This window comes from Dendrobates tinctorius, unplaced genomic scaffold (genome assembly GCF_039654945.1).
Source record: "Dendrobates tinctorius isolate UK_male_01 unplaced genomic scaffold, ASM3965494v1 ptg000027l, whole genome shotgun sequence".
Lineage (NCBI taxonomy): Eukaryota > Metazoa > Chordata > Amphibia > Anura > Dendrobatidae > Dendrobates > Dendrobates tinctorius.
Genome location: NW_027361695.1, coordinates 9,183,433 through 9,204,940, shown reverse-complemented (window position 1 = coordinate 9,204,940; position 21,508 = coordinate 9,183,433). Strand labels below are relative to the sequence as shown.

The 21,508-nt window shown below is 44.4% G+C and overlaps 1 protein-coding gene across 4 annotated transcripts in view; it reads left to right on the top strand.

The window, feature by feature from the left end:
- Positions 1 to 21,508, top strand: part of SLC25A26 (solute carrier family 25 member 26) — a 96,454-nt gene that overhangs the window by 16,733 nt on the left and 58,213 nt on the right. For 3 of the 4 annotated variants that reach the window (XM_073569749.1, XM_073569752.1, XM_073569753.1), the window contains one exon: positions 21,181 to 21,285. The exons of the other annotated variant lie outside the window; for it this stretch is intronic. In XM_073569749.1, coding sequence (XP_073425850.1) covers positions 21,181 to 21,285 — 105 coding nt within the window. The remainder of the gene's footprint in view (positions 1 to 21,180; positions 21,286 to 21,508) is intronic. 4 annotated transcript variants of the gene reach the window in all.

The window sequence follows — 21,508 nt, the reverse complement described above, 5'->3', positions numbered from 1 at the left end:
TTTGGACACTTCTTCATCCCTGTAAAGGAAGCGGGAACACTTCTTCATCTCTGTAAAGGATGCAGGGGCACGTCTTCATCTCTGTAAAGGAAGCGCGGGCGCGTCTTCATCTCTGTAAAGGAAGCGCGGGCGCGTCTTCATCTCTGTAAAGGAAGCGCGGGCGCGTCTTCATCTCTGTAAAGGAAGCGGGAACACTTCTTCATCTCTGTAAAGGAAACGTGGGCCCGTCTTCATCTCTGTAAAGGAAGCGTGGGCCCGTCTTCATCTCTGTAAAGGAAGCGCGGGCGCGTCTCCATCTCTGTAAGGGAAGTTTGGACACTTCTTCATCCCTGTAAAGGAAGCGGGAACACTTCTTCATCTCTGTAAAGGAAGCAGGGGCCCGTCTTCATCTCTGTAAAGGAAGCGGGGGCAGATCTTCATATCTGTAAAGGAAGTGCGAGCGTGTCTTCATCTCGGTAAAGGAAGCGGGAGCAGATCTTCATCTCTGTAAAGGAAGCGCGGGCGCGTCTCCATCTCTGTAAGGGAAGTTTGGACACTTCTTCATCCCTGTAAAGGAAGCGGGAACACTTCTTCATCTCTGTAAAGGAAGCAGGGGCACGTCTTCATCTCTGTAAAGGAAGCGCGGGCACGTCTTCATCTCTGTAAAGGAAGCGCGGGCGCGTCTTCATCTCTGTAAAGGAAGCGGGAACACTTCTTCATCTCTGTAAAGGAAACGTGGGCCCGTCTTCATCTCTGTAAAGGAAGCGTGGGCCCGTCTTCATCTCTGTAAAGGAAGCGTGGGCCCGTCTTCATCTCTGTAAAGGAAGCGTGGGCCCGTCTTCATCTCTGTAAAGGAAGCGTGGGCCCGTCTTCGTCTCTGTAAAGGAAGCGTGGGCCCGTCTTCGTCTCTGTAAAGGAAGCGGGGGCGCGTCTTCGTCTCTGTAAAGGAAGCGGGGGCGCGTCTTCCTCTCTGTAAAGGAAGCGGGGGCGCGTCTTCATCTCTGTAAAGGAAGCGGGGGCGCGTCTTCATCTCTGTAAAGGAAGCGGGGACGCGTCTTCATCTCTGTAAAGGAAGCGGGGGCGCGTCTTCATCTCTGTAAAGGAAGCGGGGGCCCGTCTTCATCTCTGTAAAGGAAGCGGGGGCCCGTCTTCATCTCTGCAAAGGAAGCGGGGGCGCGTCTTTATCCTGGAAGTAGGCATGAGTATTTTAACACTGTACAGGAAGTGTGCGGGTGGGTCTTTATCTCTACAAAAGAAGTTGGGGTGGGGTTTGAAAGACAGAAGAGCAGAAGTAGAGATGCAAACTGCATACTGGCATAATGGAGAGGTGTGCTTTCAGTGTGAGTAAAGGGGGCTTCACACATAGTGATATCGCTAGCAATATCGCTAACGCGTCACCGATTTTGTAACGCAGCAGCGATATTGCTATGTGTGATATTTACCTTCGACCGCTCCCCCGCTGGTTATCGCTGATCGCGCGAGAACGTCCTGGCGCCCTGGACCGTTTCTCGTTGGCCGCTTCCTGCTGGCGCCGACGAGCGACGCGGGCGGAGGACGTCTTCATCGCCGCGTCTGCCAGGTAAGTAATGACCGCCGACCGCTGCTACGTCGCTGGTGAGATCTGCCTGTTTGGCAACTCACTAGCGACCATTTAGCGATGCACCAGCAATCCTGACCGGGTCGTATCGTGGTCAGAATCGCTGGTGCATCGCTAAATGTGACGGGACCCTAAGGCAGGCTATTAATGTGATGCATCCTGGGAAGTGAGAGAAATTAAGTTCCTGCACCTATAGTGCTGTCAGAATGCTGATGAAGAGGAACCGCCCACTGAATAGAAGTGTACAATATGTTCTAGAACATAATTGGGACAGTTTCTGTATACATTTGACTTGGATGTATCACCAATAACAATTTCTCCTTGTTGTCGGGGGGGATGAACCTTTCTTTTCCACAGACTTTGTGTAAAAAGTCAGATACACTTTAAGCAATAACCTACCTGTGTTACGTTCTGATTATTTTTTATTCATACATACCCATGCCACCAATACTTGATGATCTGGTTAAATCTTAGCTTATCCCATCATCCCTTCTTTGCCTGCGTATGATATCAGAGTACATAAATGCGCTTTGTGATGTCCATGTACATTCGAGAGCTTGCGCTGGAAATTGAAATTATTCCACTAAACATCTTGTTGAATCCAGTAAATAAAGATGTCATAGATATGACACACGGAATTGGAGAGTGGAATTGCCATGGAGCGGTTGTGTCTCGGAGCGCGGGGATCGCTGGCGGGAGGCGTATTCCGCTTGTCTCCCTATTATTATACAGGAGAGCCGTTGTCCCGTCTGGAAGGGACATACCGTAAATACATTTATATTATAGGAAAATCAGATTCTCAGTCTGTTCCTGCCGCACTCGGGAGACAGAAGGTCTTAATAACCTGTATTCCTGATCATACTCAGGATTGAAATTTTCATTGAGAATTTACTTTGTCTCTTTGTATTATTGTTTTATGGAAGGACAAGACTGAAAATGAAGCCCACCTTCTATAATTATCTCAGGTTCCTCCATGATGACCTTCAAGTTTTCGTCAACACTGTGTAAAGCTCTCTCCGTTCTGATCCATAAGAGTAGGACCCCATCATTAATGTCTACGTGTCCCACTTGGATTTATGGAGAGGTGATTGTTGGAATTTTATTGCATCCCATATATTAAAGACTAATATTGTGAAGGTTCCCCTACTGGTTCCTTACAAGACCTCTGTAGGTGTCCTGGCATCTTAGCACCAAGAAACTTAAAATCTGCTGCTATCTCCATGCCTCGGACATTTTTTTTTTTTTTTCATCACGTCCCATATATGATTGATTGGATTGACATCTGGTGAAATTTGAGGCCAAGTCATCACCTGGACTCCTTGTCATGTTCTTTGAACCATTTCTGGCCAGTTCTTGCCTCGGTGCAGAAATGATTTGTAGCTCCTATACTAGGCACATCAGAACTGATCCATGGAGCAATGGAAGAAGACGGCCCGGTGCAGCCAAATGGCAGGGTCCATCTGTAAGAAATCCCTGCCGTTTGACTTTACCGGACTATCTTCTTTCATTGCTACATGGATCATCACTTCTTGTGTGCCAGTAAATGGGCTTTTGGTGGTGGACAAGGGTCAGTATGGGCACTTTGACTCTTCTACTACGATAGCCTAGTCTGCCGTAGCCTGCTGTAACTCCTTCATCAATTTGAGTTAGTCTTCTCTGCGATCAGATCAGTTGGGTGAGACCTCCTCTTGGCTTCCCTCCGTTCACCAGTTTTCCTTCCTTGGACACAATCACCGCATATTACTATTAGCCCTCAAGACCTAATTTTTTGGAAATGTTGATGCAATTGTCTAGTGTCAATTGTAGAGTTGGCCAAAAAAATTTCTGCCACCCTGGTATGACTTTCACTCTGTGGTCCTCCATGGCAGCCGGACCACCTCGGTCTTCACCCAGCGTTCCGAGAGCCTCTTGCACTTTTTTGACCCTACAACGTCATGATGACACAAGAGGCGCCTAAAAGTTCATGCCAATGATACTGGAAGCAAACGTGAAGACTTCCTTTGTCTGGATTACACTGAGGAACGGACTGAATGCCTGACCAAGGCAGCATAAATCTTTTTGCTAGACTCTAGTCACTTGTCCAAGCCGCTCAGTTTTTTATGGTGGCTCATTTTTTCTTGCTTCCAACCCATCAACGTCAACCTGTAGACTTCACAGGTTAAAATAAAGCACTGAAGACACCTCCACCTCTTCTTCATCTTCTCACTCCCCTTTTAAAACCTGATTAAAACCCTTAATGATGAATCAATAGAAGTTTAATTACTCAGCCCTGTCTCGAGCTCGCAGCTGTAGATACAGAAGAGGCAATGTGATAGGATTTTGATATGAAAGTACACGGTAGGCAATCACTTGCGGGCGTTGGAGAATCTCCGAGTCCCAGCCTCAGTTATGCTGCAGCCGCGTTTATTCACCTCCAGGATAAAATAAATAACTTCAGAAATAAAAAAAAAAATACATTCTTGGTTAAGAAGTTCCGCAGGCCATATCTGTCCCAGCACGGGAGAGGTGGAGGCATGAAATTGCTCTTTTATAAGGAGACCCTCATGTGAGCGCAGATGTGATTGCTGCATATTATGGTCGGTTGCACGCCGCTCTTCACCATTGCTCTCTTTGAGTCGGAGACAGATGGTGACCCATCCCACTCAATTTGAGGTTATGCGGCGGTCCTCTCCCCAAAAAAAATCAAAATCATAAATTCTATTTTTATCTATTTGTGAACAAATTTGGATTGACCCTCATTGGGCGCCCAGTGGTGGTAGCATTCGGAGGAGTAAATGTAGGTCGATTGGAAAGATGAGAGCCATTCCTTTTCTACAATCCTGGCCTTATATGTCTAAGATGGAACTCCTCTTTAAAGAGAAGATATATTTATATAATTGTCTTTTACTATTTTTTTTTTTTTTTTTTTTTTTAATATTTAAATCGGGCATGCGTTTCTAGAAATTAAATTAAAAGGCCTGTAATTTCAAAATCGTATGGCGGATGTAAAAAGAAAGTTTAATTAAAAAAAAAAAAAAATTTAAAAAGCAAAAGTAACAAGTTGTATTACTTATTACTCACTTCTCCTCCTCTGTCCACCAAATAAAGTTCAACAGAATATTGACCAGCTGCAGCTGATCACTGGCAGATGATTAGCTGCAGCGGTCACGTGATACAACAATCTCACTGGAACGGTGCCGTTACAGTTATTGTCTATGGGGGCACTGAGTTGATTTGTCAAGCGATGGTCAACCCCTTTAACAGTGGACATTGCTTTTCACTCCACGTCAGTGGTCTCCAACATGCCTCCGGCTGTCAGGGCATGCTGGGAATTGTAGTTCCGAACACTCATTTGCATTGTGGGCACCGGTAGAAGGCACATAGACAGGGGTCACTACTGTTCTGTGGAGGTAACGAGGTGATGCGGGTGTACTATATTATTTATTGCAGGTGAGGTGCTTTCTTCTGCCTCAGGGTAAGGAGAAATGGATCTGTGCAGCCATAGATCAGTATCTGGTAAGGAACTGCTCTGTCTTGTAATTTACACACACAGATCAATAGCATTTTCGCGCTGAGTCCGGGAGCGCTGAGTCCTGTATAACCCCGCCCAAAACACTGACCGTGTTTTGTATACACTACGCATAGGCAGAAAGCTGCCAATCATTGTCGGGGGAGTGGTCACAAGTTTAATAGTTCTCTAATCTGCTAATAAAGCTGGCTTGTTTGATCAAACTATTGCTGCTATGTACTGTTATTGACACACACTATTACTTTTTGCTTATTTACTTACTGCAGGATATTGGCTAATTTTTGTTTTAACCCTAGTTTAAGCTCCTGGATTAGGTAACAAAAACCTAGTGACAGATTTACCAACGTTTAAAATGGACTCTATCAGGTTTCTTTGGCTTTTGTAGCCATCTGATGCTGCCATTGCATTTCTGGTGTATTCTACATTTTTTTTTTTTATCCCTGCTAGAATGGCTTCTGTCATCCTATCAGTACCCTGAAAGCTAGACCCAGGTTCACATTATAGATGAGGGCAGCACGGTGGCTCAGTGGTCAGCACTGTATGGTGGCTCAGTGGTCAGCACTGTATGGTGGCTCAGTGGTCAGCACTGTATGGTGGCTCAGTGGTTAGCACTGCAGCCTTGCAGCGCTGGAGTGCTCTGTTCAAATCCCACCAAGGACAACATCTGCAAGGAGTTTGTATGCTCTCCCCGTATTCCAGTGGGTTCTCCACTCCAGTTTCCGCCCACATTCCAAAGACATACTGATAGGGAATCTAGATTGTGAGCCCCAATGGGGACAGCGATGATAATATCTGTAAAGCGCTGTGGAATATGATAGCGCTATATAAGTGAGTACAAGAAATCAAAAGATGGCTTTGCTGGCTTCAGCCGGGAATTATAATCCCACTCTTCATTCTCTGCACGGCAGGAGCTGGTTGTGAGGACTGAAACACTTATATATTTTGCTGACACTTTGAACTTTGTAAATTTGTGTTCCGTCCGTCCCCTTAAAGTGGATTGATCACCAGGCTTCACAATACAAATTGCCCACATAACACTTGGAGCTCTTAAACCTGATGATACTGTTGTTTAGTTTGAAAATCCATGTCAGAATGGCTGTCTAATCTTTTATGACAGTTTAACATAATCTCCACTCAAAGCTGATTGACAGCTTCTCAGTGTCCCCTGTTATGAATGAGTCACCGAGGAGGAAAAACAAGCTAAGACACAGAAAACCAGAGAGGTTGGTAACTAAGTGGATTGCAGACACCTGATCCTATCCACACAGCTAGCAGTAGCCGTGGAGCGTACCTATGATGATCCTAGACGCCTCGTCACAGCCGGAGAGCTAAATAAGCCTAAAGCAAGCAAAGGGGAAATCTAAACTGCCCCAGAGCAGACCCCAAAGCAATAGACAGCCCCAAAACATGTATTGTCGGTGAGACAAGATGAAAACACAAACACAGATAGAAAAATAGGCTGAGCAAACGATGGGGCCCACACTAACTAGAAAGGACAGGAAAGAAAAGATGCTGTCTGCAATCACGCACAAAACCCTGCCAAAAAATGTCCAACACTTTCTGATAACAAAAACCCTGAAGTCGCTAGACTTCAATTCCCTATATCAGCACTCTGGTATATTCTGAAGACAGAGCAAAAAAGGAGACCAATCTGATCAGGGACAAAAAGGCAAACTGGCATAAACGGAGACATAAGAATGGAAATTCAGCACAGCCCCAGCAGGGGCTGGCTGACCACAAAAACTGAGTAAACCAGACCAAATCTCATGTGAAAAAATAGCAGAGCACACTTAGCTTGAGAAGGCAGGAACAGAACTGGAAACCAGAACCTCAGGGCAGGAAAAAATCACCAGCACAAAATTAGGGAGTCGGCTGTCTTAAATCCATTCAGAGACTCCTGATGTCCACTCACAGTCCTCCTCAGGTGGCAGGTCTCTGCCATTTAGATCAGCTTCATTACCTACTGTTACCACTAGAGGGAGCCCGGATGGAGAACTCACGACTCCTCTGTCAACACATCCAGCTCCACCACCCTCACCAGAAGCCAGAGGTAAACCAGAAAATGAGTACACAACAGTCCCCCCTCCCTGCTGCTGCTGGATCCCCACATGTCTGCCTTGGTAAACGGCTCCTCAGTGTCCCTCTTGCCTGCTACTAAGTTTCTGCTTGTCCACCCTCATTGACATCTTCTTTCCTCTCCCTTCTTTCTGCTGTTGAATTTCCACCCACCTTGATAAACAGCTCATCATCGTTCCTCCTCCCTGCTGCCAATTTTTCCTCCCATCCACTCAGCTTGACAGTTCCTCAGTGTCCTTCCTCCCTTCTGTTGCTTAATCTCCATCCATCCACCTTGATGTATAGCTCCTCAGTGTCCCTCCTCCCTTCTGCTGCTGAATCTCCATCCATACACCTTGATATCCAGCTCCTCAGTGTCCCTCCTCCCTTCTGCTGCTGAATCTCCATCCATACACCTTGATATCCAGCTCCTCAGTGCCCCTCCTCCCTTTTGCTGCTAAATCTCTGCCTGTCCACCCTGATAGTTCCTTATATTTACCTCCTCCCTGCTGCGGAGATCTCGCACTGCTCAGTACAAGCTGCAGCTGTCAAACTGGATGGGCCGAGTCTGAATACACTTGGACTCGTGAGCTCTCTCAAGACTTGAACAAAAGGTGGTGGACTTAGTTTTTGTTCCTCTTTTTATCCATCTTTGCGCACTATTGGCCAAATCTATCTTCTCCCGGTGGCTATAGGGGGGCCAAGATGCCAAATTTAACCTATTGGGAGTCTTCTAGTGCCAGGTTCTTTAACCCCCACAATCCGTCAGCGGCCAATATTTATTAGTGACGGGTTCACTTTAAGACTTTAGTTATTTTTTTTAGTCCAGGAGGTTCCATGATAGTTGTAGGAAAAGTGGAATTAATCCTCCTGCTGGAAGTGGCTCATAAATAAAGATGAATGGAGACAGATATCTGGCTCCTCCTGCCAACAAATTCATCATACGATTAAAGCTTGAAATCTGCAAATTAGAAGCTGTCGGCCATCAACCTCCCACACAAGACCACGCATGCAGAAAATGCGGGAAGCAGCAGCTCTTTCGAGTAAAAACATTTGTGAATTCTTTTTTGGGTGTTCCAAAAGTTTTTCGTGTGAGCAAGTGATGGGAGAGTGGAGAACTGTCGCTGAATATGACTCCACCCAGAACGTACATAGAGGTCGTTGGCATTTCCCATAATTTAAAGGGTTTGTCAGCCCAAATTGACAGTATTGGCCACAGGGCTGTGGAGTCGGTAAGCCAAACCTGCGACTCCGACGCCTCAATTTCCCTTACACCGACTCCGAGACTCCAACTCCCACATATATTATATTTAAGTGAAAAATGTATTGTAGTACAATGTGAACATCAGACATTTAATTATTTTTATGATACAATAATCAAGACATTTAGATAGAACATAATATATATTTATTGGAATACAACTTTAGAACACAAAAAACTGTAATAAATTGTAAATATGTAATACACTATAATATCGAATTTTTATATATATATATATATATATATAGAGTGTGTGTGTGTGTATATATATATATATATATATATATATATATATAAAACACACTATGTAATAAACTATAAGTGGCGAAAAAACAGTTTTCAACAAAAACATACTAAATAACATTTGTGCAGTCTATGAATTTGTTCTAAGAAATAGAATTGCCTCCATCAGATCCTCCTTCATAGATGACCTCAAATCTGACCTAATAATTTTAAGGCCAGAGAACAACCTCCCTACACTAACTTGGGTTGGAGGCAAAGCCGTAACCACATGGGCAACATCTCTAACAATTTCCGGGTATAAAGGAATTGCCTCCTGCACAGTCAGTTTTGATGAACGGTTGAATTTTTCTTTGAGAGCAAGTGAAACATTTTGCTGAAATATGGTCAATCTGCTTGCTATAGGAGACGGAGTGAAATATTTTTCCTTGCGGCAACGCTTTGCCTGCTCCATGTCATCCAAATACTTGTCAAAGTCAAACTCCTCATCTGATGAGGATGAAGATATGGCAGCAGTAGCACTGTCAGGACCCAAGTCCTCTTGCGCCTGGCAGTCCTCCTGTAGGCCACTCATCCTAACTGCTACCTCAGTCAGAGCTTCTTTTCCTTTAGTAAGCTGTTGATCATCAAGCAATATATGATGACTTGGGTCCACATAAACAGCTGCCAGAAAAAATTTATTTTCCAATAACTGTGTCTCTGTTATGAATGAGTCACCGTAGGAGGCAAAAACAGAAATACTAGCTAAGTCCAGAAAACCAGAGAAGTTGGCAGCTATCGGATTGCAGACCCCTGAACCTATCAACAACAACTAGCAGAAGCCGTGGGGGGTTCCTACAGTGCCCTAGACCCCTCGATCACAGCCGGAGAACTACATAGCCTAAAGACAGAAAGGGAAATCTAAACTGCCCCAGAGCAGACCCCAAAGCAATAGGCAGCCCCCTATATCTAATGACGGTGAAGCAAGATGAAAAAACACACAGATAGAAAGATAGGCTGAGCAAATGATGGGGCCCAAGCTAACTAGATAGGACAGGATAGAAAAGCTGCTGTCTGTAATCCGCCTTAACCCTATCAAAACAAGAGCCAACAGCTGATAGGGAAAAAATCCCTGAAGACGTTAGGCTTCAAAAAGACTATATCAGTACTCAGGTATTTTCTGAAGACAGAGCAAAAAGGAATTCATCTCACCCCAGCAGGGAATGGCAGAAATCAAGGAAAACAATGCAAAACAAAACCAAAACACAAATGCAAAAAGTAGAGCAGAAAACTTAGCTTTTGAGGAGCAGGAATCAGACTGGTCTCCTAGAATCCCTCAGAGAGCTCACCAGCAAGGCAGAAGGGCGTCGGCTGCCTTTTATCCAGTCAGTAATTCCCGTCACCCAGTCATCATCCTGCCCAGGTGCTTGGTAATCAGCCTCACTACCTTCCTTCACCAGAAGAGGGAGTTCATCAGACCTCAATGGTGAAGGGGAAAATGAACTCACAACAGTCTCTGTTGTGAGTTCATTTTTCCCTTCACCATTGAGGTCTGATGAACTCCCTCCTCTAGTGAAGGAAGGTAGTGAGACTGATTACCAAACACCTGGGCAGCTAGATGATGACTGGGTGGCTGGAATTGAGGACTGGATATAAGGCTGCCGACACCCTTCTTCCTGGCTGGTGATTTTCCTGCTGGATTCTTGGAGACCAGTCTGATTCCTGCATCTGAAAGCTAAGTTTTTCTGCTCTGCTTTGTACTCTTCAGTTTTGTTTTTGTTTTGCCTTGTTTTTTGGGAGTTCTGCCATCCCCGGCCGGGGGTGAGCTGAATTCCATTTTTGTCTCTGTTCTGTTGATCTTTTGCTCTGTCTTCAGAATATACCTGAGTGCTGATATAGTCTTTTGAAGCCTAGCGACTTCAGGGCCTGTTTTTCCTATCAGTCGGTTGGCTCATTTTGATAGGGTTTTTGCGGATGGCAGACAGCAGCTTTCCTATCCTGTCCTATGTAGTTAGCTTGGGCCCCATCATTTGCTCAACCTATCTTTCTATCTGTGTTAGTGTTTTCATCTTGCTTCACCGTCATATGTTGGGGGCTGCCTATTGCTTTGGGGTCTGCTCTGGGGCAGTTTAGTTTTTCGCCTTTCTGTCTTTAGGCTATGTAGTTCTCCGGCTGTGATCGAGGCGTCTAGGGCACCGTAGGAACCCCCCACGGCTACTGCTAGTTGTTGTGGATAGGTTCAGGGGTCTGCAATCCGATAGCTGCCAACCTCTCTGGTTTTTCTGCACTTAGCTGGTATTTTGTTTTTTCCTCCTTCGGTGACTCATCATAACAAGTCTCTCTCCGTTTCATTGAAGCAGAAATGTCATCTGCGATTAAACCTCCTCTTTGGGACAGGCAAAATAGCAAGTTCTTCCACTCCCTTATGAAAATGCCAGGAGTTAAATCCTCAGCTTGTAATTTTTTAGTCTCAGTAAATGGGTGATTAAGCAATTTCTTCAATTCATTCACCTGTGTCCATTGACCTTCATTTAGGGTTACCTGAGGGTTCGCCATATCTATAAGAAACGGTTTTAGTTGATCAACAATTGCCCTTTCCCAGCACGTCTCTTCAAGATGGAATCAATTTTAGGGGTTCTGGCGGCAATAACCAATTTCCTCACTTTTCCAATCAGATTTGCAGCATGTCCCTCTTGCAGACTATCTCTTATTGCCAGCTGCAGCGTGTGCACAACACAGCGCATGTGATGAATAGGAAAGTGTTTTGAAGCAGCTTCAACAAGATCCTCTATTTCTACAGTATAATGTTGCTGTTCTGTTGTAATATCTGTTTGTTCCTCAGTTACATGAATAGCGCTGTGGCCTTCCATCTCAAACCACGGAATCCTAAATGTTCTTCTAGCTGTTGTTCATTACTCTCATTCATCAGTGTAATTGTACTTATGTTAGAAGCATTGTCCGTTACAATAGCAAGAACCTGTTCTTGTGTGAATGTAGCCTTAGATCAGGAATAGAACAGCCATTTATAGGACATTTCATAACTTTCCCAAATTCCTATGAAAAATTATTCAGCACATTCTGCATTGAACTACTGTACCCAATTTATTAAATATTTTAGGACTCGGTCCTTTTTACACCGACTCCACGACTCCGACTCCACAGCCCTGATTGGCCATGTGGTGCACCCTGGGTGTGACCAAGAGTCTTGGCGTACCGTTCCACCCACTTCTTTTGCGTGCCTCGCCTTCTTGACTGGTAATTGACAGCTCTGGCTTTTCTGAGCTTTCTTACTGACAGTGCTGTCAATCACCAGTGAGGGGGAGGCTTGGGCATGCAAAACAGGTGGGTGGAACAGTGCACTGAACCTATTGGCCAAACCCAGGGTGCACCGAGCAGCCTAATTAGCATATATGATTAAGCTTCAGTTTTTGCCGAATGACGGCAGCTATTTGATCACGAAAGGCGATTCTTTTTTTTTTTTTCTTTTTTGGATAGGGAGTAGATCCCCTTCAAGATTTTGTGCTTAGTTTACTGTAAGGTATAAAGTGTCAGCAAATGCAATATATGCCAGGTGCTAAAGCCTGCGCATAATAATAAGCACGAAGCTGGTTTTGTAAAGCGGTATTGCAAACTAGCACTAGATGGCAATGTTCTATCACAAATGTTTACCTTTTTTTTTTTTCCAGATTTTTGGAACGTTTTTACGTTTATGTGCTTTTAGACCTAATGTGATTTGCAGAACAACACCTTGGAGGGTAGCGCTTACAATTGCCTTTAATATAGCAAATATTTAATATCACATTTAATATTATTGTTATTGTAAGCTGATTGTCGTTTTGGAAAAACCTCACCGTTTTTTTTTTTTTTTTTCTTTTTTTCAAAACCACTGTACCCCTTAAAGGGAAGGTGCCATGTTTTTTCATAATTTAATGTAAAAAAGAAAATAGTATAAAAAGATATTGTCCCCTAAGCTTGACTCAGTGGTGTGTATGGTTTGTTTTTTGTACGGTAGTAATGCAGCCACTGGGGGCTGCCATCTTACCTTTCTGGCTGCTGAACGACACTTTCCATGCTTATTTACGGCAGTCCCTGGGCATAAGACATAGGGTCGGGAGCCGACTGTTATCTCTTTCATTGCAGCTGCATCAGGAGTGAACTGGGCACGCCTCTGTGGGCAGCTCAATTCACAGCTGTAGGTGTGGCCAGGCGCCATCTTATTAGAGCCCAGTGCTTTCCTTTTAGCTTCAATAACACTCTATTGCAAGCCCTGGATGCTGTACTGTTCCAGCATAACGGCTTGGATGTTCACTCTGCACATACCTGCTGCAGGAGAGGAACCAGGTCGAGCTGCTGGTGACCGAGCTGCTCTTTCCAAAACACACAGCCAGCTGCTGCCCCTTCACTTGCAAAACATAGGAGGAGCTGCTCCCTGCTGTTTCAAAACACTTGGCCATCTGCTGGACATCTAATCCTATCCTGTGTGATACTGATTGCTGAGCTGTGTATCTAATCCTCTCCTGTGTGATACTGTCTGCTGATCCGTGTATCTAATCCTATACTGTGTGATACAGTCTGCTGATCTGTGTATCTAATCCTCTCCTGTGTGATACTTACTGCTGAGCCGTGTATCTAATTCTATCCTGTGTGATAGTCTGCTGATGCGTGTGTCGAATCCTATCCTGTGTGATACTGACTGCTGATCCGTGTATCTAATCCTATCCCGTGTGATACTGACTGCTGAGCCGTGTATCTAATCCTATCCCGTGTGATACTGACTGCTGAGCCGTGTATCTAATCCTATCCAGTGTGATACTGACTGCTGATCCGTGTATCTAATCCTATCCCGTGTGATACTGACTGCTGATCCGTGTATCTAATCCTATCCCGTGTGATACTGACTGCTGAGCCGTGTATCTAATCCTATCCAGTGTGATACTGACTGCTGATCCGTGTATCTAATCCTATCCCGTGTGATACTGACTGCTGAGCCGTGTATCTAATCCTATCCAGTGTGATACTGACTGCTGAGTCATGTATCTAATCCTATCCAGTGTGATACTGATCTCCTGAAATACTCTGTAATGCTGTCACCCTGCTGGTTTTATGTGTGATCTATATGGTGGTATTGTGTATGATCTATATGGCTGCATTATTTGTGAAGTATATGGCGATATTATGTGTGAAGACTATGGCAGTATTATCTGCTAAAAGGGGACCCATTCTAGGGTGGTTCTGGCTGAGCACATGCACACGGGTCAGGGGTAATAGTTAGGTGCAATCAGGGGAGGGATGGTGAGGCAGCTGAAAAGAGGGGTCTCATTTTTATCTTTACTGAATGGCTACATTTCCCCCCATCTTGCTTCCCAGCGTCACCCCAGACTGCGCCTGTCGCCTCGCTTTCACACATCGCCAGGACAGGATCTGAGGAGGGGAATGGGGTCTTTGCATGCAAAGTCTGGATCAGAGCAGGCCATCAATCAGCAGAAATGTTTCCTGGATTTCTGTGGTGCTGTCACCCTGATCTTCCCATATATCTTCCTCTGTGCCCCCATAGACCAGCACACTGCTCTCCTGAAATACTCTGTGCTGCTGTCACCCTGCTCCCAGAATCCTTGCTGCCTGCCATGCTCATTGACCGAAGACCCCATTCCTCCCCTCAGATCCTGTACTGGCGATGTGTGAAAGCGAGGCGACAGGGGCCTGATATATGGTGGAAGGAGCAGGGTGACAGCAGCGCAGAGAATTTCAGGAGAGCAGTATGCTGGTCTATGGGGGGCACCCTGTTCGGTGCCAGGGATTGTACATAGAGCGCTGTGTTTTATACACATGGATGGACTGTCTGCTCCACAGAAATCCAGGAAACATTTCTGCTGATTGATGGCCTGTTCTGATCCAGACTTTGCATGCAAAGACAGTCAGTAACTTTGCAGGCCCCATCAAATTGGCTGATCACTGTGTTCCTAGATGTCATCCCTCTTTTAACTTAGCAAACACCCAGAAGGTGAGGAGAGGAGTGACATCACACCCATGTCAGCAGATTCCGCCCATAATTACTGCAGGGCAGTAATGTGAGCTAGTTGCACACTAGGTTTTTGTGCCAAATTTCAGTAGCTGCTCCCCCTAGTGTTAACAAGTGGAAATGCCAAACTTTTTAAAATTATTTTTCATATTTTGCAAAATTAAAAACAAATGATAATATTTTTTAAGAAAATGTAAACATTAATTCTTTACATTTTTTCAATTGCTGAAAAAAAATTTTTTGGATGGCACCTTCCCTTTAAATTTGTTCTGGCATATCCGGATTTATGAACAGCCATATACCCTGCCCCTACATAACCTTCCAAATCCTAGCAAATGCACAGAGCGCATAACCTTTATCTCGCCCTGATCCACTGTGCATGTGATAGCGCGACCACTGTTTCACTGCAGAAATGGTATATCGCCCTTAATGGGATGCTCTAGGAATAGAGAAAAAAAAATGAATAGCTTTATAGAAGTAATTTTCTAAAAAAAAACTTTTAACAAATCACATTCATTTTAGCTAGGGAGGTAATCACTATAGTACTTTAAAATGGCCACTGTCGTATTACATGACACATAGCTGCCCTAGAATAGTAGTAGGACAGGAGCCTGTGGACATGTGCAGTAGGTAGGTCTGCCCCTTCTCTTCGTGTGCAGAGAGATGTAGCACCAGCGGATAACCACCTGTAACACTGGAAACATCAGGGGTGCTGATGAAAGAAGAGGCTGCTCACACTGGTGTCCACCCTGTCTATCTGATCTAATACTGGAGATACCAGGAGTGCTGAGGTAAAAAGAGGTTGTTCACCTTGCTGTCCAATCTACCTAATCTAATACTGGAGATACCAGGGTTGCTTGTGTAAGAAGAAGCTGTTCACACTGCTGTCCAACCTGCCTAATCTAATACTGGAGATACCAGGGGTGCTGAGGTAAGAAGAGGCTGCTCACACTGCTGTCCAACTTCTCTAGCTGATCTAATACTGGAGATACCAGGGGTGCTGACTAGTGTTGAATGAGTACGCTTATTACTAGAAATTTCCCGAGCATGCTCGGTTGTTCTCCGAGTATTTGGATGTGCTCGTAGGTTTAGTTTCTGTCGCCATAGCTGCATGATTTGCGGCTGCTAGACAGCCTGAATACATGTGGGGAATTCCTAACAAACAGGCAATCCCAACATGTATTCAGGCTGTCTAGCAGCTGCAAATCATGCAGCTGCGGTGACACAAACTAAATCTCCGAGCACGCCCAAATACTTGGAGCACACACGATCATGCTCGGGAAATCTCGAGTAACGAGTATACTTGCTCATCACTAGTGCTGACGTAAGAAGAATCTGCTCACACTGCTGTCCAACTTGTCTATCTGATCTAATAGTGGAGATACCAGGGGTGCTGAGGTAAGAAGAGGCTGCTCACACTGCTGTCCACCCTATCTTTCTGAATGCTCAGCGGCTGCTCATATAATCTATACCACATAATGCCAAGTTATCTCCTGGTCACAGCCATTAATGTCTACCTCACAGACCCCTGCACTATTCTATGGCACAAGCACTTGAATGGGGCCGAGAATTACTGAGTAAAAAATGAAAATGGGCCTTGTTACTGAAGCATTCCCTTCATTCTGCGGATCACTGTGGGTCCCACAGGTCAGAACTCTAGTGATCATTAAGTGATGGCATATTGTAGCGAGATTTTCTCTCCTGCAAAGATGCGACAAACCCTTTAGGGGATAAAGGAAACCTTTTTAAAAGAATTTTTGGATAATACAGTAAAAAAAAGTGACAAGGAGGAGTTGCACTCTAGTATTGGGCTGGAGACCAGTAGAAGCTAGCTACTCCTTCCTTTTTTTTTTATTTTTAGTTATTTTTTAAGGACCCCCCATTTGCTTTCCTGATGGCTCGACAGCGTTAATGGGAGATGGGTATATGTACCAGATTGTTTTCGATTCCTAGGCTGGCAGCTTGGGAGGCTTCAGTATATTCTTTTCTGGCTTCGGAGAGGAGCAAGAAGATTTAAATTACCCTTGTCCAATTTGGCTCTTTGCGGAGCAGGGCAGTTTTTACCTCTAGGCCCAGTAGTCCTCTATGGCATCCTGGGCGCCTCTGCTGTTTATTAGGCCCCTCCGATGTCACATCGCAACACATGATGATGATCAGGTTTCTAGTAAGTGCCAGAGGTTCCGGGCATAGGATTGCCGGCTCGGAGATCCAAACTAGAAGACGGAGGGGACCAGGTGTGGATCAGATATTGTTTTGCTCATCCATCGATCTAAACAGATAATGTGAAATATGGTCCGGCACACAAGATTCACTTGACACCTCAGCGAGCCAGACCTTCCCTTCCTTACCGGCATCCTTTGAATATGTAAGATTACAAACAAACCTGTTCCAAGATGCTTTTATTGAATAACATTTGATTCATTTTGATGTCTAAATGTCACTGACGTCAAGACGCCAACGCTTCCAAGAAAATGGACAGATGTGACAAGTGGCCCTAAAATGACATCGGCCCCCTGTTTTAGAGTTCAGTCTTTCCTTTCGAGGACGAGGGGGGTAAGAAGGATCAAAGATAATCTAAAATAAAATGGACTAAGCTTTGGAATACAGAGGAAAGCATTACCGCGTAAGCCCCCCCATCACCGAGGAAGATTGCAACGCCACAGAAGTCAGGAAGCCATGCTGGGCACCCGCAACTCTTCCACTCAGATTAGTTTTCTTTTTTTATCTGCAAACCCTTTTAAGGTTTCCCTTCCGCCTGTATGTGTTTAAGGAAACCAAAAGCAAATGTGAAGACGTGAAGTGTTACGGAGCATGAAGGTCCATGAATATTTATGATGAACTTCACAAGTTGACAAATTCCTATTTTCTTGACATAATGGGGTCATCGGCTGGCTGTGACCCCGGACACACAGAGCCGTGTATAAACTTGCTTTTTTTTTCCTTTGGATTGACGGCAGCTGTCTCATGAATACGGCTTTGAAGTGCCGATTTTATACCGTTTGATATTTCGACACACTTCGAAAAGCAGAAGAATTACTGTAGACACGAGGGACAATAAATACCATAAACCTTGTCGGAGGAAACCCCAATCTAATATTTCTTCTAGAATGAAATGTAGCAATCCACTTTGCCTATTTCGTCATGTCGTATTCTATTGGGGTTGCCCCATAGGTTTTGGACAATCCCTTGTAGGGTGTATGATGTCGTAAAGGAGGGGGGGGATTCCGCTCCTTCATACCTATTGTGCAGCCCTTCGGTTGAATGGCAGGCATGTTATACTCCGTTTCACCTGTAGTGGTCCCTGCAGAGAAAACGTATATCTCAATGAGGTTTCTCTTGAGCATTAAAAGCTGATCGCCAGGGATTGTCCAACCTTAGGGTCTGTTCACACTTTCATTACTTCTTTTCCAGCACATTGTTGTTTAGTCATCAAAAGCCAAAATAATGTATCCCGGAGCCCTATTTTATCCAGTAAAATAAGTATATTCCTTGTGAAAAACTGTCTACTCTGTAGGTGATGGAGCAAGAGATTCTGAGCAGATTAATATTCGTATTTGTGGGGAAATGTTCGGTATAACTTTAAAGCTGTTACTCTCTGCTTAGAAGTCCAGTGGGTGGTTCTACTTGGCGATTGACAAGATGTAGGACCGCCCACTGGACTCCTAAAATGAGTAGAGGTTTAAATTAAAAGAAAAAATTAGTTCTCCTAAATGTTTCCTCAGAAAAGTTCTTACCTAATTGGCTAATTTTTCCAGCAATTGGACCTCCACCAACTTACGATATCCCAACATTTTTTTAAGATGTGAACCCGCCCCTCCCTCTCCCTTTGAAAAGGTAGTTTTGAAGCTGGCAATGTTCACCGGAGCACATTGTTACCTGCTAGTCCTGGCAAAGCTTCAGCCTAGTTCTTATAAGCAAGACCTCAGCGGTGGTCGGTCTCCTAAGCAACCAGATGTAAACAGAAGACAAAAAAATGCTAATATCTCAAGAACGGATGAAAATTTTAATAAGTAGTAAATTCCAAAATTGTTTGTATTTCCAAGGGCTATCCAACAATATAATCTACAAAGATGGAAAGAACTCTTTATTTAAAGGGGACGGGCAGGTTCACATCTGAAAAAATGATGGTATCTCATAAGCTGGTGGAGGTCCAATTGTTGGAAGCTACTCCAGTCCTGAGATTAAAGAACTGTAAAGTCAGCAGGGAACCTGAATGGTGAAGTTTATACTGTGACATGGGTAAAGGAAATATGTTTTGACTAGGATGTGATTTTTGTTGATCCGCCCTGCACGGGAAATGGGGTTTGTCTTCATTCCGCGCGTTTGTTGAGCGGGAAATGATTGAGAGGAATAATGTACCTCTCACATTTAATCAGCGGCTTTCCCACTTCGTAACCGGTCACGCGGGCCCCACCAGATAACTCAACTTGGATGTCCTGCCAGAACCGATCTCTGCCGCACGTCTGAGCGTCGCGACCTGGGTCTAGACGTCTGTCCTTGTGATAGATCCCGAGTCCTGATGTGTTAAAACTAGTCGTCACTTCTTATAAGCGTCTATTATGAGCATGTAAAGGGGTTTTCTACCAGTAATCAGTCATTTTCTACTTTATTATAGGTATTGAACATAAGTTAGATTTCTTTTTTTTAAACTTGCTTAAAGGCTGCAGACACTTTTGACATTAATTTGTTTTTCTTATATAAATGGTTACCCTATTTAATAAAATTACAGTAAGTTTCAATTAACAGTCTTCATTCCTTTATTGATTTTCAGAACCCCTGATATGCATTTTGTGTACTGATCTAAGTTTCAGGTTTTTCTGTTGTGGGATTGTCCCTCCCAGTAATATAGGCTGGATATGAGCTTTATGTGTATCCAAGGTTCTGTGTCACTCTCACTGTTCAGCATTATAAGTCTCCTCACTCTGACATGCCAGGTTTGAGATTGTCGCTCTCCACAAGGAGAAACGTTTCCCTCTAGACCCCAGTCCAGGGACTCTCACCTAGCCAAATCAGATGTCATACTTTGCACTGATGAGGGGGAATCATAATGTGTCTGCAAATTGAGATTCTTTTTTGTCTTTTATACCAAGGCTCATTTAAAGAGTCGATTTTGACTTTTAGGATCGCTGCTTCCTATAGGTGACCCTAGAGTTCTACTCCTCTTCCTCTCTGAAGAGACAATTTGCATATTTAATTTTCCAGAGGAGCATGCATGTATTATAAGTCTCCTCACTCTCTGACATGCCAGGCTTGGCTTGTCACTCTGTCTTTTCGTTAATCTATCCAATTTTTAAAATGTTTTCTGCATGACTTTGTTTTTGGTTTTCAAGATCTGTTTTGCTTGTCTTCAATAGTATTATAATTTTCTTGTTTACTACTTCTGGGTACAAAAATCAGTCCTGATCCCATGTTGGACATACAGGTGCATGGATCGCTATAAGACAGACCTTTTGATGGTATGGTACAGGGTGCACTTATGCTGATGATGATTGATAGTTCACATCAATCTTGTGCGTAAGGTTCTCCTCTAGAGATGGGTTAACTAAGCCGTAGGTCAGGGTGAGAACACGGACCAAAGGTGATTGCACAGCAGGCAGGAAATGCTGGACAGCACCTGGATCAGTGAGGACCAGGACAGAAGGGCTGTGGATATGTAATCAGTCCAGCACTTGCAGCAAACAAATGGCTAAGAGCAGACTTGTGTGCTATCAGAAGTCAGACAATCTGCAAATAAATGGTAAATCTCAGGCTGGAGTGATGAACAGACAAAGAGAATGCTTGCTTGTTGTAAGAATAGATTACACCGCCCCCCCCCTGACGCTGTAGTGTGAACAGTACCATTATAGCCAAGAAGATCTGATATGCATATAGTAGACGACTGGTTAACTGCAATTCGGCAACAATGAACAGGCAGTTGAATACTTGCTTGCAGAGATGATCAGACTGTTGCAACAGCATTGTAGCGTGAACAGCACCAGAATAGCGGACAAAGAGTTTGTGATGCTTACAGCAGACGAATAGTGACTGCATCTCTGAGCCAGGAAGGAAATGCAGATGGTTAACAAGCAGAACTTTTCTGAAGAGATGATTAACCATCATCATAATACTGAATACTTAGACAGCACATAGCTGTTTGAATTGGACTTAAAAGGTCTTGAGTGATGATGTCCAAGATGGCTCGGAATTGTACAAAAGGGAAGAAACTAGGACTCGGCACTTGAGCCAGGACAGGTGTTTAACCCAAACCTTTGCTGCTGCATGTGTGCACCTCCCCGTGGGACCTTACCCTGATAGCTCTGTACTGTAGGTAGCTGTGCACCATTTGTGTTCAGCACTTGACCAGGAATGATGTGATTGCACCCAAAAGGGATTGTTGAGTAACTGTGCTCCCCTTAGGGTGCCATATGTCGAAGCATTCTATTAAAGGGATATGTCTGATAATACCGAGTCTTGTAGCCATCCACATTCATACAGACTTTCGTTGAACCTCCCACACATCCATCCGTTCAGTGTTACAGATCTCTTCCATGCTTTGTTTCCAGGTGGCCTGTCTTATCCGTGTTCCTTCAGAGGTGATTAAGCAAAGAGCCCAGGTATCTCCGTCCTCGACCACCTATCATATGCTTGCCAGCACCCTCCGCCAAGAGGTAAGAGCTCAAGAGATCCGAGCGGCGATCCCTGCGGACGTCTCGCTGCGTGTCATCTAACTTCACAGAAAACAGTGTCCTCTCCTTATATGAACTTGTGGAAATCCAAATACTGTCAAAATATTTGAGTCAACACAGAAAAAGTTCTGATCGGAGGTAAAATATTATTTTGAGCGTCTCCGGATGTACTCGCCAGAACCCTGCGATCACTTTGAAGTCTCCA